At 43.6% G+C, this 17446-nt stretch overlaps 1 protein-coding gene across 1 annotated transcript; it reads right to left on the bottom strand.

Moving 5' to 3' along the window:
• Window positions 1-11028: 11028 nt before the first annotated feature.
• On the bottom strand, window positions 11029-17154 carry znf217 (zinc finger protein 217). Its single transcript, XM_018760260.1, has 5 exons — window positions 15690-17154; window positions 14196-14321; window positions 12781-13980; window positions 11343-11467; window positions 11029-11235 (listed from the first exon to the last, which is right to left on the bottom strand). Exons 1-4 carry the CDS (start codon window positions 16966-16968, stop codon window positions 11361-11363), a joined length of 2712 nt encoding a protein of 903 aa, XP_018615776.1. The 5' UTR covers window positions 16969-17154; the 3' UTR covers window positions 11029-11235; window positions 11343-11360.
• Window positions 17155-17446: the final 292 nt, after the last annotated feature.

Genomic DNA, 17446 nt, shown 5'->3' with positions numbered 1-17446 from the left:
TTGTCGAAAGCGAGTGGCCAGCCCCTACACAGCCGGGCATACTGCCAAGAATGCGTCACCAACACCGAAGCGCCCATGCGCAGACTTCTTGGCACTACTGCACCAGTGGAAAGGGTGGCATGAAAAACACTGGTAAACACAGAGCGCCACGTGCTGCCGATCACAGTAAGGTGTCATGATTCGTGTTTCTTCCAGACCTTGGCCCGTTGCTGCCGGAATGCAGTTGGCAGCCTTTTCTTGCCATCTTTGCAACTGCTGGCTGTGAGTGACCCAGATGGCAAGCGACAGAGTGCTAATAACTTAGTGCCGCTCCCCTCGAGCAGATCGGTGATGCTCTCTTAATAAGCCAAACTCGGTGGATTCTTTCCTATTATTTTCTTTCTGAACTTTGGCCTGGCTTGACATCCAGCATCATAAATGACCTTGTGATCTAAGTCAAATCTTAACTAACAAAGTGCAGTAGTTCGTGCCAGTGAAATGAAAAACATTCCGAAATTTACTAATATTAATGTATATGCAAAATACATACAGAAAGTCCTCAACCTGTGACGTAATTTGACACACTTGCAAGAAAACTGTTGTTATGCTTGATCTTTTCATCTTTTATATGATAATATAAAATATCGAAAATATCAATATCAAAATATCGAAACAAAAGGTTGTGTAACTCCAAGACTGAAACTCAAGCATCATTGGACACACAGCTATGTGTAGCACTGAAGCTAGTAGAGCTGTTTTAATACTGCACTCTCACTGTTAGAACGGTTTACAACAGTTTACAAGTAAAATCTTAAAGGGAACAGTTATCTTGAAGGAAAAATAAAATTATGCATCTCATGTCCATGCATACATAAATACATACATACTGTACATATATATGTACATTTACTGTATATGTGCATATGTATATATTTATATGACTATGTATTTCAAAAACTTTCACTAGTTACAGTCCATAAAACAGGCTGTATATGTATTCAACTACATGAAAATGTTCTTTTATTCATTTATTTTAATGAGTATAAATGATTGTTTGTGAAAATTTATTAGTTGTGCAATATAACTACTTAACTGTAAAGAAAGGACAGGTAAGGTACAATTTAAGGACAAGAAATTGTACTCTCGGTTAAAGTACTTATTCAGAATAACTCAGACAAACATAACAATATCCCTGAACTTAAGCTTTATAATCAAGTCCAACACCGTAAATTGCCTTGGTTGAAGAGTTCAGCTAAGCAAGGAATTAATAAAAATAGCTGCATATGCAAAGTATCCTAGATGAAATACATGAAGGATTTATTAGAGGAGGCTTTGTGGGAAAGTGTTAAGATCATCATGCCAGTGCAGAAATGTGCGTTTCAAACTAAGGTCCTTGTGCAATTGATGAGAAAGATACGGACAGACCCTTAAAAGGGGGCGCAGAGAGCACTTTTATGAGGCAGCAAAATGGCACACCGTGAGTATCCAATTTGTCTGCATCAGCTAGGACTGGCAAGCCACCAGAGCGGGCAGCTGGGTAAAGAAAAATTAAGGCACAGAGAGCATGCGCCAACCGGGGCAGTTAAACATGTCAGTGGTGGCGAGGGCTGCTAGCGCACTCATTAGGAGGGCAACCGGAGGGCAGACCCAGCCCGTTGGCGGGAGCTGCCGACGGCACATCGCTCACTCGCCGCGAGGAGGCTCCAACGGCACCCGAGGGGCAGGCTCGTGGCTGTCATTTCCGAGGCCGCCGACCGTACTGACGGTGCCCTGCCATCTGCTTCACGCAGACGATGGGAGCAGAGAAGCCGTCACGGTGCGGGCTCTAAATTTGGGCCGCCAGCGCTGTGCCGAGAGTCACACCAAGCATCCTATGGCAACGACACACAGCCTGCAAAAATGCAATCTGCCCCATCATCTTCGAATCCCAAGCAAAGTCGCAAATGTCAGTGTATGATATGAGCCCCCACATGGTTGGTTTCTCCAGCCCTTTTGCACGATAATTCGCTTTTTCCAGTTACAAATGGAGCTGTCTGGCATCTAAGGACTTGTACAAAAAAGTACAGCAGTAGGATACAGTCTGCTTTACTCTTCCTGTAAATAAGTTCTCCCTGCCTTTCATTTTATTCATTTGGGCAAATCATTCCAGGGCTCTAGCGAGTCGACATGAAATAGCTTTATTTTATGGCACGCGAAAACAAAATAAAAGAGTTGGGGGGTGAAAGAGAGGGAGGTAAAATGAAAAAAGGGCGATGGGCAAAAAAAAAAAGGTCCTTCAGGGAACATGGTGTAAATGAACTTCCAGGAATGACACAGGCGAGCAATGAGGCGTGGATGGAAAATATACGCTGCACATCATCGGATAGAGATGCCAGTGGAAATAGCTTCATTGAAGTGTCAGCCCCCATCCATCAATCAATCATCCGCGAGAAACAATAACGCCGCAGTGATGGGGCGGCTTTTATGGGGCTTACTCATGGGTATCGGAAACAGCACTTAAGTGCGGGCCTGACACGGAAGGGAAAAGAGATGGGGGGCGGGAGGGCGGGGGAAGGGCGCAAGGTGGCGAGCTTATTTCACATGCAGGTGGAGTGCGGCAGAACGAAGGCGGTGGAGTTGCTGTGTGCGATATCCCCTCGTGAAACTGCTTCCTGTTGCCTGAGACCCAGCGCACATCCTGGACAAGTCTGGGAAAAAGTGGCACGGCGACGTGTCCGCCTGCGTTTTCAGCAGTTCGTCCGAGACCCTTTGGGTTGAGTCGTGCACCACAAACGCCGCCGGCATGTCAAGAACTGAGAAAAAAGAAACACTGAAAAACGTTTACTGGATGTGTTTTAGGAGCAGCGCTGTGCAGAGGATTACCAGTGCTTACGTTTCATGGTGCAATAGTTTTCAGCTATGTCAGGTTTTCTGGGGACGTTGGTATGTTTATGTGTTCATAAACATTAAGCAAATGAGTGGATTGCCCTACTTGGTGAAAATGCATGCATTATAGTTGTTATTAAGAAAAACCATCTTAATGTGCAATGCATAAAGCTGAGTGGTGTGATATCTGCTGCTGTAACTCTACTTTACAGCCATCCAGAATAACGTGTTCATAGAGACAGGAAGCAAACGCCGTTTCTACGGAACTTTTCTAAATGCAGAGGGAAAATTGTGTTGGGGTAGGGTAACATACATGCTATTTACAGTATTTTTCCATCAGACCTAAATTCTGAATGAGCACCCCAATTCTGGAAGTTTGCAGTTTCAAAATAAACCCATCCATTATTAATATTTCATGCAATCAGTATGTAAAAGGGAGTCTGGGCATCTGCTCTTTGAATGCGTAATATCAATGATCAGCTGTTCTGGCCCATCGCCTTTGATCCTTAAACATTAAATTATTTTGCCAAGATGGAAAGATGGGAATGAATAATAGAAATCATAACAAAAAAAAGTAATTTCACTAATTTGTATGTGTCCAATGTATGGTAGCTATGGTACCTGTGAGTTTGTGTTCCATAAGATCTACATAGAACGCTAAATATGAATCTACTAAATTTAGTATTGAACATCAGGGTATGTGTTTCTATTGTGCAAGGATTAAGCTGCTCTGCAAAATGAGTGAAAATGCTAAATGCGGCCCAGTCGCTTTTGGTGTCTGTAATCCTTTTGATTTCCCCGAACCAAACCTCTTGATGGGTCCTCAGCAACATGAAACATGACACGTCATTCATTATTCTGTACGTATGTCTTGCCATCCTACCCTGCTCCATATGGCCCCAGTTGTCTCCAGACACCCAAGTCCCCTTCCTGAAGCCAGGGGCTGTTTTTGTGAAAAACCATTACATTACTCCTCCACCACAGAGGGACGGGGTGACAATCGTGAGCAGTCAGACCGAGAGCGCGGAGCTCCTGCTTCCAAATCTCACGGACACCGAGAATAGTCTGATCGTCTAAGCTCCGCTGTCCCAATTGCTAATTCATGCAAGCTGACAATCTGGAGGCAACAATTACAAACAACGATGGCTCGGAAAATAAGGAGTTGCCCGTTCTGTTTTATGCATGTATTTATTTATTTATTTATTTATTTATTTGTCTGAGAAGGTTTCCGAGCCTCTTCCTTAAACGGAAGAGTGCTGCTTTACCTGAGGAGGCGGAAAAAAATGAGGACATTAATTCTGCATGTGAAATTTCAGGGATTGAAGAGGGCATGAATCCAGTCTGCTGATGGACATTGAATGTTGACCATGTCACTCACCTGTTTCACCTCTACCCTGGTAGAGTTGTTGAAATCTAATTCTGTTTAGATGATATCCAGTCCGGCTCATCACATTTATTACGTCTTGCTTCCCTCAGTCATACTGGACTGAGTATTTTCAGTCTCGCCAAGAGCGCTTCTTTCCATTGGCTCTTCTTCAGCCTGTGCAAGGACATTTACATTTTTTACATTTATTTATTTAACAGATGCTTTTCTGCAAGTGACTTCCAATGAACTCTGTGTAGTGTTATCAGCCCACACACCTTATTCACCAAGGTGACTTACACTGCTAGATACACTATTTACAATGGGTCACTCATCCATACAGCAGTGGAACACACTCTGTCACTCTCACACTATGGGTGAACCTGAACAACATGTCTTTGGACTGTGGGAGGAAACCAGAGCACCTGGAGAAAACCCACGGAAACACAGGGAGAACATGCAAACTCCACACAGACTGAACGGGGATCAAAGCCATGTCCTCTCACACCACCCAGGCACTGGGAGACAACAGCACAACCCGCTGTGCCAGCGTGCCGCCCCACGGCAGTCCAAACGAACCGCTGTCCGAACGAACGGACAGCAAAAGGTGACTCCGAAGGCAAACGCAAGTTTAAAACGACCCCCTATGGATTGCACAGTTCATATTTGTTCACATCAAGGATTTCCAAAAGCTAATTCTGTGTCAGACGAGGCTTTTCGGCACAGATGAATGATTGTTAAGGCAGCGTGAAAGAACATTGGGTACTGAGTTGTGCACTAAAATTATCGAGTTAAAATTCATCACAGCAAAACAAACAATAAAAAAAAAATTGTTAGAAGGTAGCGGGAGGGAGGTCAACACTGACAATCAGAATATTATGCTAAAAATGAAACTGTGGAACACTATGTGTTGCAGGATCACTTTGGATGTTATTACTTGAAAATAGGCCATTTTACTGAGTGCTGATTTTTGGAAAAAATTAAATCTCACAGCTTCTTTTTACAATATCGCCTACATGATGGGCTGTTCCAGGTAAAAGCTCTTTCTTTAGCCAATTGAAATAAATAATGCAAACACATTTTGCAACGCTATTAACGTATTATAGTACGTCAACGGTGTTTGGCCACACATGCAGCATCTCTGTGTGTTTAGACATAACAGCAACAAATATTGTGTCCAAAACAGTTGTGAACGAACGAACGAACGAACGAACGAACGAACAAACGAATGAAACGAAACTTTGTCAATTCCAAAGGAAAATTCAGCTTGGTTGCAGCGGCATGCAATATACAAAATATGTACATTAAAAACATATACCGAAACACACAGTGATAAGTAATTAAGTATATATGTGAATAACTTAGGCAGACTGTGAAGTAAGGTGGTGTAAGGTATATTGAGATGACGCAGCAACTCGGTGCCACTCGGTCAGTAATGAGTCGTTCACCCCGCCCCCTCCAGCAGTGTGAGGACTCTTTTAAAGTAAAGCCTGATGGATGCTGGTAGAAATGACCTCTGGTAGCTTCTTGGAGCACCGCAGCCGGACCACCCCGTTAATGAAAGTACTCCTGTGTTTGACCATGGTGGTGTGCAGAGGATGGAATTGTTCTCCATGATGTACCAGAGTCTGAGTATCCATTTCTGAGATATGTCTACAAAGAAGTCAAGCCTCACTCCAGGATGGAGCCAACCTTCCTGATTAGACAACCAGATTCATGCCAACAGACCATGCATGACCCTTCAAGCACCGCATAACCCGTCAGAAGGATGAGAATGGGAGTGATGCACTGACTGATGGTCGTTCTGGAGCGCTGCAAAAAAACTCCATATGAACCATACTTTGGAAGCATTTATTATTAAAACTTTCTTTTCCGTAGTTTAGTTTAACTTGTTGTGGTCCAAAATGTCATCTAAAATACCTCTTTTACGAAAAAAAAAACAGGATTTAACATTTTAATAATAACAGTGAGGGGGAACGGTGGCACAGCAGGTAATGCTGGTGCCTCACAGCACCTGAGCTGTGTGACAGGATATGGCTTTGATCCCTGTGAGAAGTTTGAATGTTCTACTCATGTTTGCATGGGTGCACTGCTGACTCTAAATTGCCCCGCGTGTGTGGGTGGGTGGGTGGGTGTGACTGCCCTGTGACGTGCCATCTATGGTGTACTCTACCTTCCATCTCATGCTTCTGGGATAGGCTCCAGACATCCAAGATACCACAATGGACAAGCAATTATTGATAACATGTGAGTAAATAATAATAATAATAACATAGTTATTACTCAATTCACTGTCATCTTACATGTAATTTCAAATTTTTAATTGCTCATTCAGTGTTTGACTTTAGGAAGAGTGGAATTAGTTTATTAGTCCACCTACATTTGGCTTGGTCCTTAATTGTTGTCATATTTAGTTTATGCGTAGTTCAGGGTGTTGGGATGTTTCTTCTTCATTTTGTGTTCTATATGCAGCAGTGCCAATTTTCTATATATGTAATATATAAAATATATACATATGTGTGTGTATTACTTATTTGTCTTCATATGATCTGAAAATTCCTGGTTAATTTTCTTCTTATCCGAGGCACTCCGGAACTTCGTTTAATTTTAGATCATTTCGAAACACAGCCAGCACTCCATAATTTGGTTAATCTTGTGTGCATTTTTTTTTCCAGCAGAAACAGGGTAAGTGCACTGTGTGGCTCTGAGGTCCCTGATGCAGTGCTTAATTGACCTCCATTTGCCCAACGCACGTTCAAACCCGAGTCCCTCCGCTGGTTGTGCGTCTCCCCCTGGTGGCCACACACTTCAGTTATTTATATACAATACAGCATACAGTGTGACAACCTCAAACCAGATACTGAAAATGATTCAGCGTCAGTGATAATTAGGTGGCAATATATTTAAAAATATAAGATAAAAAGTTTTGCATTTAAATTTTAAACAAAACTATTAGTGTTACATTTAAATGTAGCATATTGCCTTTTTTCCGAAAAGCCTACCATTTAATAATGATGTCTTGTGAAAAATTAAACGTGTGACATTATTAAAGAGTGAACTATAGTTCAAATATGTATAGTAAGCATTTTATTCTGAAGACAGAGAAGTAAAATATATTTTCAGTACACCTTCAGAAGAAATGAACTACCCACATTATTATTTGTAGTAGTTGCAGGTTTGTATGAAAGTTAACTTTTACTTACGCAAAATACGTAAAGTATCCACACATTTTATTTGCACACTATACTCTGCTCATTCAGATGAGAGCTATAAGTAAAACACTCACTGTTCCCACAGCAAGACGCTCATCCACTCTGCTGAAATTAAGGAGAAAAAAGGTGCAAATTTTGGAAAAGAACTTTTACTCTTTTAATTAGCATTTTTTTTTGACGTAAGCCCACTGTGTAAATTAAAACAAGGAAACCCTGCGTCACCGCCACCGCTGTCGTCAGCTCAGAGTCGCTTCTCGACAGGAAATGCCTCCAGCTGAAGTTTGCATCTCCTACTGCACATATGCCCTGAGTTTGCAGGGTCTGGGGATCAGAGCGTGATGCTAAGTGAATGTTCATTTTGTGCTTTTTTTTTTTTTTTGGCGATTGCTCAGGCCCTTGGGCGATATGCACTAATGTGAGCTAATGCAATAGATTACACAGCAATGGCCTTCGGGAAATGACAGCAAACAGATGTGGTATAGTGGGTGGGGGGGGGCATGCTGAAATCGTAATGTGCTGGAGAGTGTCCCCTGTAATTTCTTCTCTGATGGCGTGCATCACTGTGACGTGTGCGGCCTGTCCCTCTATCTCGGGACTCTCTCGTGCAGGCATTAGCGAGATGACAATGCACGTGGGACTGTTCTGGAAACTTGGGAAAAAATAAAAATAAATAAAATACATGCAGGAACCAGAGAGACTGGTCTGACTAGGATAAAGTCTTTTTCATAGATCATTCATGTCAGATTCATTTTCACAGTCAGCCCTATTTCACAAGAATCATTGTGTTCCCTGCTTTTTAAAAAAAAAAAAAAAAAAAAAAAAAGCTAGAGTGGCACAAGCAGCGAGACTTCATTTACTATTATGTTAGAAAAACAAAGTTCGGCCCTCAAAATGACCCCGCCTTTTGAGATAACGATGCGAGCCCAGCATCCTGGGAGCCAATTTGAACCTCCCTCCCCCTTACAGCCCTTTAGGTTGGGGGCGGCGCCCCCTAGTGGCCCTTCCCTGATTTCGCTTCAGAGGCACTGTACATGCTTTTGGACTGTGAGCCTGTGGTGTAGGGCAGGCACAGCCCTTCCCCCCAAAGCAGCACTCATTAAGAACAGAATGGACCACATGTACATATGGCATTATAAAGTAAGTGTGTGCCCTGCAACATTGTTACCGATACCGCACAAACATAAGATTGTGAAGTTGCTTTGAACAAAAAGATATTGGCTAAACAATGATAAATTAGGCTATTAAGTAAATTTTGCTTTTGGAAGAGGAGCAGGAAGTCAGTACAGAATCTTTTTACTGAACCCTATGTTGCACTTGGGGCGTCAATGAATTAAAACAGGGTAGCACAATTCTAAGGTGATGTTTAGGTAAAGAAAACAGCCAAGTTGCCAAAAAAAAATAATTCTATATTTACAGGTGAACCCATTGACAGCTTTCCATTCAAAACACACACAAACAGCAATGTTTTCTTTTTCCCCCAGGCACTCAGTTTATCACACGTGTAATAAATTAAAAAAAAGTGAACAATGCTCAGGTACGCAGATACTCCAGCTGTGTAAGAAAATAACTACCAGTGTACAGTACTGTCATATTCCAAGTAGAAAATTGGTCAGAAACTATTTCCACTAGTTTACACATTAAATTCTGAAAAATATTATCCACAATATCATAAACATGAGGAGTAAGAATCCATTTTCAAATGGTTTGGAAAGGGGAAGAGAGACCATATTTTTGTATTGTCTTAATTCATTGATGTATAACTTGAGTTCCACAATACATTGGATAGGTGGGCATAGTTCATTGTGAGGCTGGGGAGGGTGAAGAATAAACAGTCAAGGATCACCAGAAACACGCATCTGTTTCTAGATTGAGAGCTCCCAGGGAGAGCAGCAGTAACAAGTTTATAACGAACATAATTAGATCATTAGTGAACCATTCATTTAAAAAATAAAATTTAAAAAAAAAAAAAAAAATAGTGCACATTTGGGGAAAAATGTATTATATATGGCTCAGATCAGGAACATCATTTGCACCTAGAACATTATATAGATACCCAGCTTTGCAACACTGTACTTCAACTTAGAAATAAAACTGGAGCAGTACATGAGAAATACTGATGACATTTGGGCCAAATTTTAAAAAAAAAAAAAAAAAAAAAAAAAAGCTTGGTGCCCAAATACCCTATACACACAGTTCATTCTGAATCCAAAACTAATAATTACAGCATATGTTTAAATTTTTAAAAAAAAAAAAACCGAACTTCCTCTAATACAGTGATCGGCAAACCGTGAACACAGCCGTACTATCCAGGATTTGAGGGCCGAGGGGGTTCAAATTCAGTTGTGTTGAAAAGTCAGGAGCACACACTTCCTGAAAACCCCCTAAAAATGAAGTAAATAGACTTTTCAAAAGATAATATAAAAGGAAGAGATTGATACTAGTACACCTTACCCAGGAGGAGAGGGGGAGGGGGAGAGGGAAAAAAAAAAAAGTTGCATGCAACCTGTAAACATTTCAGTATAACTTTACTATGAGGAATGTCATTTCCATTTTTCCACATTTATTCACACATGCTACTGAGAGATTGTAATGCACCGTTTACTCAGACATAAATATTCTAACAGAACTGAAAAATAAATAGGATTTTTTTTTTAAAAAAAGGACATTCACATAAGTGATGTTGACCACATATTCTTAAGGCCTTGAGAAATGACATTCCTTTATAAAAAAAAAAAAAAAAAAAAAAAAAAAAAACAAACAACCTTGCTGTACTCACAGCTACAGCCAAGTCACACCTGAGAAGGGCTTCTGCATCGATTCAGTTCACATTCCCTGATAAGTACAATACTCACGGCTGAGAATGACTGCCGTGTCTCTGACGGTGGAGTTTTTTTTCAATTTAAAAAACCACTTCAACAATATAAGAGGCTGCATTTAAAAAAAAAAAAAAAGAAAAAGAAAAAAGAGCCACCCCATCAACCCAAGAGGCAGAAAGAACTAAAGGTCAACTAGATGGGCCTTACACTTGGAACAAACACCAGACAGCAAAACTGGAGTCTAGAGTCTCAAAATACAGACCTCAAAAAGGATCTGTATCACTTATTACTGTAGTAATAAAAGCAAAACCAATATCTGTGCATCTTTGCATATTTGTCCCATAAACACACTTGAATTGCATACTGTAAAAGGCAATATGCTCTTTGATACACCCAGGGCAGCATGTCCGAGTGATTCAGTACACTACAGATACAGTAACTATTTGCAGCTATGCACAGTAGGTGAAATGTTAGTCCTACACACTCAGTTCAAAAAAAGGTCCGTGAACCTCTTCTGCTGTATAGCAGAGAAAGTGAGCATAGTCCTCAAGTCCATAAGTCCTCCTTCGCACCCACGCCTTGTCAAAATGTCTGAAGCACTACTTGCTCTGTTTTTGTAAACGGATGAATTTTATTGAAGGTTCATTCAAGTTTTATAATGGATGAAGCACTTAAAAACGTGTCGTTTCCTTTCTGGATACGTTGCGCCTTGCCGTTCAGCCTGAGTGTGAACAACCAAAGCAACAATCACCAAACACAATCCAGTCTTGTCCAAAATTTCATTCCCCTCGTCATTCCTGGTGCGATTTCATGCCTGGCGTCCAGTGTGGTTCAGTCCTCTGCTGAAAGATCACGGTTGTACACAGGTAGTTCTTTAGCAGAGCCAACACTATGTGAAGTAGTGTTAGAGATGGGTAGAGATCACAGCTTATGTCAGTGGGTTAAGCCGCCAAATTCTGGAGCGCAAATGAGAGCGGCTTGGTGGGAAAAGTCTTCAGACCTTTATTTGGTGGGGAGGAAAAGGGAAAATGGCTCATTATTCACTGCCCAGGACAGAGTAATTTAAAGCAATCTGAAATGAGCAAAGAGGTCAATCTAGGAACTTACAATCATATACCAGATATTTTAAAGGTTCTTATCAGTGGGTCCGTGGCGTGCGTTGCTCCTAGGGCTGAGACTGTGTCTCCTCTGGGGCATATTCAGATAATTTGGATACTGAAAGGGCCGGTTTGCTATGAAGAGAGAAGAAACATCTTAATTAGTTACATGGGATACATTATGAAAGGCTTTCACTCAGATTAAAAAGGAAACAGAAGTGGTGACGTAAACCTTCCTTCAGTAACTAGGAAATGGAAAGGAAAGGACAGGCTCTGCAAGCATTTCACACATCCATCTTGTGTGGTAAACAAAGCACTACTTCAGTGGAATGCCATTTCCCAACAGGTACTATGCTTGCTCATTTTATTTATAAATTCATTCTCGAAAGAAAAAGACTCGGGGATGTTGATTGTGTTCTGGGTGATGGAGCCGGTGCTTTGCAGAGATATCAACCATCAGGACCACAGATAAAGGGCAGAGCCATGCGAGACACTGCCACAGAAGTGGAGAGGTTCACCGTGTTAGGTTTCCATTGCATTTCACTTTACCACATACTGTTGGTTCTGCACCAATGCTGTCACCAGCTTTAATGGCAGAAAATAAACACTCACATATGCTAATCCACTTTAAAATGACAAGATTTTTTAATACCAGTGGAAAAGAAAAACAAAGACACACATCCTTAAGTACTGGCATAATTGGGGCTGAAACTGTCAGAATGCCAAGATCACTGAGGGGAAAGTGAGGCACAAAATGTGACCTGTTGATCTGGTTCCTGTCAGTCTGAAAGTACAGCTAACATGGGCACAGAGGACAGGGGCCTGTAGGGCACCCTGTGAAAAAGGACTTTGCAGTCCACACTGCGCCGGGACAGGGAAAGATGAGCACACAGGAGCACAGAGGGGCCCATGTTCAAACATCAGAGAAGAGCAGGACTTGAAAAGAGGGACTCCAGTAAAGTGGGCAGCCGGTTTGTACTTTGACAGGTTTATGGTGGAGTGATGTGGGCTCCAAGCAAAGGTCACTGCACTGATTTGCTGGGGAAGAACGAGAGTCTCCCAACTGATAGGAAAACAGATTAGCCACTGTGCTGACTACTCTTGGATTTATCACATCAGACCAAATGCGAACGCCCGCACACACAAGTTCTTCAAAATAAGCTCAAGACATCAAGGTTTTCTACTGTAATCCTGTATTCATTCAGCTTGTCTTGCCAACACCATCTAAGCAACATATGTTTAGAACTGTGGATATAAATTCAGTAACAAAAACACGATTAACCCGTTAAAACCCCTGCAACTTCTGCTAGATGAACAGGTAAAATTTAAAACAAAAAGCATGTCTAGTTTGCAACCCATCTAGCCTCAGTTGCATTCCAACATCCTGCACTGCAATGACACACAAGCCAACAAACTGCATTAGAAATAGGTGCCATAGAGGTGCTTACCTGCTGCAGAGGCTGCTAAGTCTACATGACCAGATCCGACCAATGGGGGGCGGTAGAGACAGGGCAGAGTGCTGGGGCTGTATGGCTGTGCTGCGCTGATGACATTCCTCTCCATCTCTCTGATTTGAGGGGCAGTTCTTTGGATAGGGGGGCTCCTCTGGGGCAGGGCCCTGCCACTCTGCCGAGTGCTCAGCAACTGGCTGCTGCCATCCTCCCGCCTGAGCCCAGCCACCCGGCCTGCCCTCAGCTCCTGTGCTATGGGGGCAGAGTGCTTCGGCCTCTTGGCGGGAGGTTCTCCAAACCGGGCAGACAGACTCGACTGAGTCACTGAGAAGTGCTCGTAACTGTTCCTGAGCGAGGTGGACTCTGCTTGGCGCTCCAGCTGCCTGGGAATGCCCGACTGGGTCACGAGGCCATTTAGCCGGGTACTGGGGGGTGGAGCTACTCTCCGAGGCTCCGAAGGAGAGGTGCGTTTGACTGCCTGGGTGGCTGGCAGCCTGTCAGAGGAAGATGGGGACTTAGTTCGACGTGGATAGCGGCCAAATGGCAAAGGGGCAACATCTTGGCCCTCTAGAGCAGGGGGGCAGCCAGTGTGGCGCTTCTGCTTGAGGGCTGCCAATCCCCTAGGGGCGATCCTCTTGGCATCCTGCTTCTCCTTGTGGACCAGTTTCTTGTGCATAAGCAGGACCTCTGGATAGTAGGTTTTATAGGCACACAGGGGACAGGCATTGGTGACTAAAGCACTGCTTGGCACTGAGGTCTCTGCCAAAGTATGAGGCACCTTGAGAGACAGGTTTAAGGGCAACTCTTTAGGCTCTGCTTTCACCTCCATTTTCTCCACATTCACAGTAGGGGACACAGACAATGTCTTACTTGCCACACTGCAAACTGGGTGTGGGTTCATACCCTGAGCCCCTCCCTCACCAAGTGCCACTTCACCCTTCATATTCCTACAGAGGGCATCATTTCCCACCAATACCATAGGCAGCTGTAGACCCTGCTTGTTCTCTCTCACTTCAGCCCATGCGTGACACGCATTCTCTTTGGTCTCAGCAGGGGATGGAGGCGGAGGTGACGGATCCAGCTTTGCAGTTTGCCTGGATTCAAGGACTTCCTTGTGACGTCTGTCCAAGTGGTACCGGAGGGAGGTCTTCTGCGCTGCAGCGTAGTCACAGTATTCACATTTGTAGGGTTTCTCACCTGAACAAGAGACAGGATGGCAGTACCGATATTAGAACATTAAAGGGAGGGAGGACTAGGAGTACACTTGGACAGTTACACTAGACATCTTACAACTGGAAGTGTAACATGATGGTGTTCTGTTTCTGAAACTAATAAAGATAAGTAGTACATGCTTTACAGTTGGATTTAAAGTCTCCCCCAAAACCTAAGGGACATTTAAAAGCCATAGTAACCTGTATGCGTCCTGAGGTGAATGTTGAGGTAATAATTTGAACGGAAGCTTTTTCCACAGTAGTTGCATTCCCTTGAGGTTGCAAGCATTTTGAGTTTCGCTGCATCAGAACTGTCTTCGCTTTTATCTGTCGAAGAGAGCAGAAAAACACAGCGTTAAGTCATGAGTACAATTGAGCAAGATAAATCAGCCTGTCTGGTGCAGGTGATGATTCCACCTCCAAACAGCAGGGAGCGCTGACACCTAGAGAGCAAAACATGTCATGATCACCGTTGTTCCACTTTGTTCAGTTTAAAACATTTGGATTTATACAAAAAGTACTGAATATGAAACTGTTCACCACACATATTGCAGGATTTCCTTTAAACAAACTCATTTAAAAATATGAGCCTAACTGGCTGTGTTTTCTATACACCACCACAGCACTTCAGATGAAGGCAAGTGTAGTTTAAGGTACAATAATATTTAGGTTGCCACCAAGTATGCATATTATGTACATTCATGAATATCTGATGTGCCATATAAAATAAAGATACTGAAGTTTATAAAACATCTGTGCAGAAGACAACTAGCTTTCCCCCTTTTTCTCTCCCTAACCTTCTGTACACTTCCTTGTACCTCAAGGGCAGAAATCACCAAAAAAAACATTTTAAACGTTTTCATTTTAATCTGTTTTGGCCTGATTCCCTCATGAGTTCCCATTTAATATTTCAATGAATCAAGTAAGTTGGTAAATTCTTGCCTCAAAAAGCAATCTAGTTCATAAGATTTGCTGATCAAAAAAGCAGTTGCTAAATGTTTTGAAAGTCACTGCTTACAAATAGAAAAGCAGAACCATTTGACATGTGTCTAGCTGCAGAAAAAGACTTTCTGTAGGATGTTGGTGGCAACATGGTAGGCAAATGAAGAGCTTTCTATCAGTTCTGTCCTTTGAAGTCTGCTTGGTGATGCTTTTCTCAAATTACAATATCCCATTCATCTCTGTACACCAACTGATTTAAACCCATATTTTCAGTTAGTGCATAATCATTTTTTTCCTTTTCTTATTTGAGCTCTTGTGAAAGCCCTACAAGCCTCAGTTACCAGTAAACTGAAGGTTTTGGACTGTAAAATGATAGCCAGCTCAAACTTTATTTAGACCAGAAAAAGGAGAAGTGCCTTAGCTTCTGCTGCCTTCGCTCTTATGGATCATAACTTACCAAAGCACCTGTGTGGTGACAAAGTATAACACTAATGTAATCAAGGCAATAAGATTAAAAACCCACATCATGCCTATTAAAGGTGCAGTTTTGAAATATTGCAAAATGTTATTAATGGGTATTATTTGAATTCTAAAAAAGAGAAGTTTCTGTAGGCTTCTTTTAGCACTTTAAAGCTTCTATAACAATACCTTAGTTATGCCAAAACATTAACCTGTAATATCTTTACGCACGCTCCCCAGTTTCCTTAATCATGTGTGGTTCCAATTGTTCCAGCCACAGTGCTAAGAGCTCACCTGAATGACCGGCATCAGACCCATCCTCGGACCCCTCTTCTGCACGGTCGACACCCTGTCTGCTCTCCGAGGAGGTGCTGGGGCTCTCGGCTCCGCCTCTGTCCTTCTTGTGCACTCGGGAGTGTAGCACGAGCTGGTGGTAGGTTCTGAAGGTCTTTCCACAATCCCCACACTGAGTGGGCTTCTCTTTAGCCAGGGGCTTCTGTTCAGGCTCTGGTGACGGGGTGTCTCCCCCTGTACGCTTAGACCTCAATTCACGCCTCAAGTCATTCTTGGCAGACCTGCCTCCGCGACCAGCAGACCAGATCTTGCCCAGCTCCTCCTTGTCTGAACTGGACTCATCATTCTCTGAGGCAGCTGTGGTATCATGACCCAGCTCCTTGGTCAAACTTGGGCCCACTGCAATCTTGCCCTTGGTGGCTAGTTGCCATGCCTGGTAGGTGGTGATGGGGTCCAGCTGGCTGATCCATCGGGCAGACTGGCCAGCCTGCGCACTCTGCTCCAATCTGGGGCACAGGCCAAGAGACTCCATAAAAGATGCCTGGTCAGAGGCCGGGTTACCAGAGGAGAGCTGGGTTTCTGAAGACAGACTCTCGCTTGCAGAGCTGTCCTGCTCCCGCCTGTGAACTTTGCTGTGCTCCGTCAAGGCCTCCTTGCTGGGGAAGAAGAAGCCACAAACCATGCACATTCTGAAGGGTGACGACACAGCGGGCATGGCCGACTGATCCACCGGCACACCGTTGATTGTAACGGGGCTGTCTGAGTCAGGCTGCACGCGGGAACGTGCCCCTGACCTCCCCCCATGTGTCCGCATGTGGTTTTTGAGAAACCAGGGCTCACGGAAGCGCCTGGCGCAAAGGGTGCAGCTGTATGTGAAAGAGTCCCGGTGCTTGCGCATGTGGCCCTCCAGGTCACTGGCATCTGTGACCGCCTCACCACACACAGCACAACTAAGCCCATCCTCACCCTCTGTATCCTGCCGTGGTGGGGCTGGCCGTGCCTTCACCTGCTGTTCTCCGGGGGTCCGGAAACAGGCCTCCACACGTAGCACAGCTGGCTCAAACAACGTGGCAGGATGATGCGCAAGCACGTGGGGGCTCAGCTCGTCCTGGTGCTGAAACGTGCGGTCACAAAACATGCAGCCCAGGGATGGGTTCTCTGGCACAGCAGCATGCAGGGTCATGCTGGCGCTGGTGTCACTCATAGGCTCCTGCTCCCCACCTTCCTGATCCAGGCCTTCCTCACCTGCCACATACTCCATCAAAGGATGAGTCGGCATGGTACCTGCTAAGGCCAGTTCCGTCTATTTTGAATGTGCCACACACAGTCTGAGAATATGAACAAGTGGATTTCAGGGATAGGGGGACATAGATGAAGTGGTAGCTTTCAGAATTCTCCGTTTCCCTGTGCCATTTATCTGTCTGCACCAAACATTTAGCCTACAGCTAGAAGAGATGCCACGGGAAGTTCCAAGTGACAAAGTGGGAACACGCCAAAGTCAGCACTCAAGAGATCCTTTTTGTGACAGTCCTCAGTGTCAGCTCTTGACATGTATCACCTGCAAGTTAAGGGAAAGAGGGGAGGGGAAAAAAAGCCATTAGCAAGGGCATGTATCTATCAAAGACAATGCAGAAATTGTGTGGTAAGTGTGCACTGCCTCCAAATATTCACTGGAGGACACATTACCACAAACAAGTTATGTAACAAAATGAAACAGGAAATACTTGGTTACAAATAGCATTTATCACTTTGAATTA

This window comes from Scleropages formosus, chromosome 19 (assembly GCF_900964775.1).
Source record: "Scleropages formosus chromosome 19, fSclFor1.1, whole genome shotgun sequence".
Classification (NCBI taxonomy): Eukaryota; Metazoa; Chordata; class Actinopteri; order Osteoglossiformes; family Osteoglossidae; genus Scleropages; species Scleropages formosus.
This window is presented reverse-complemented; position numbering and strand designations above follow the sequence as displayed.

What these genes read in the sequence shown, in the direction of transcription:
- znf217 (XM_018760260.1), bottom strand. Translation starts at nt 16,968, where the DNA reads ATGCCGACTCATCCTTTGATGGAGTATGTGGCAGGTGAGGAAGGCCTG. An exon ending in GTCTGATGCCGGTCATTCAG is followed by an intron (nt 14,322 to 15,689) that starts GTGAGCTCTTAG and finishes TCTCTTCGACAG; the next exon opens with ATAAAAGCGAAGACAGTTCT. An exon ending in TCACCTCAGGACGCATACAG is followed by an intron (nt 13,981 to 14,195) that starts GTTACTATGGCT and finishes TCTCTTGTTCAG; the next exon opens with GTGAGAAACCCTACAAATGT.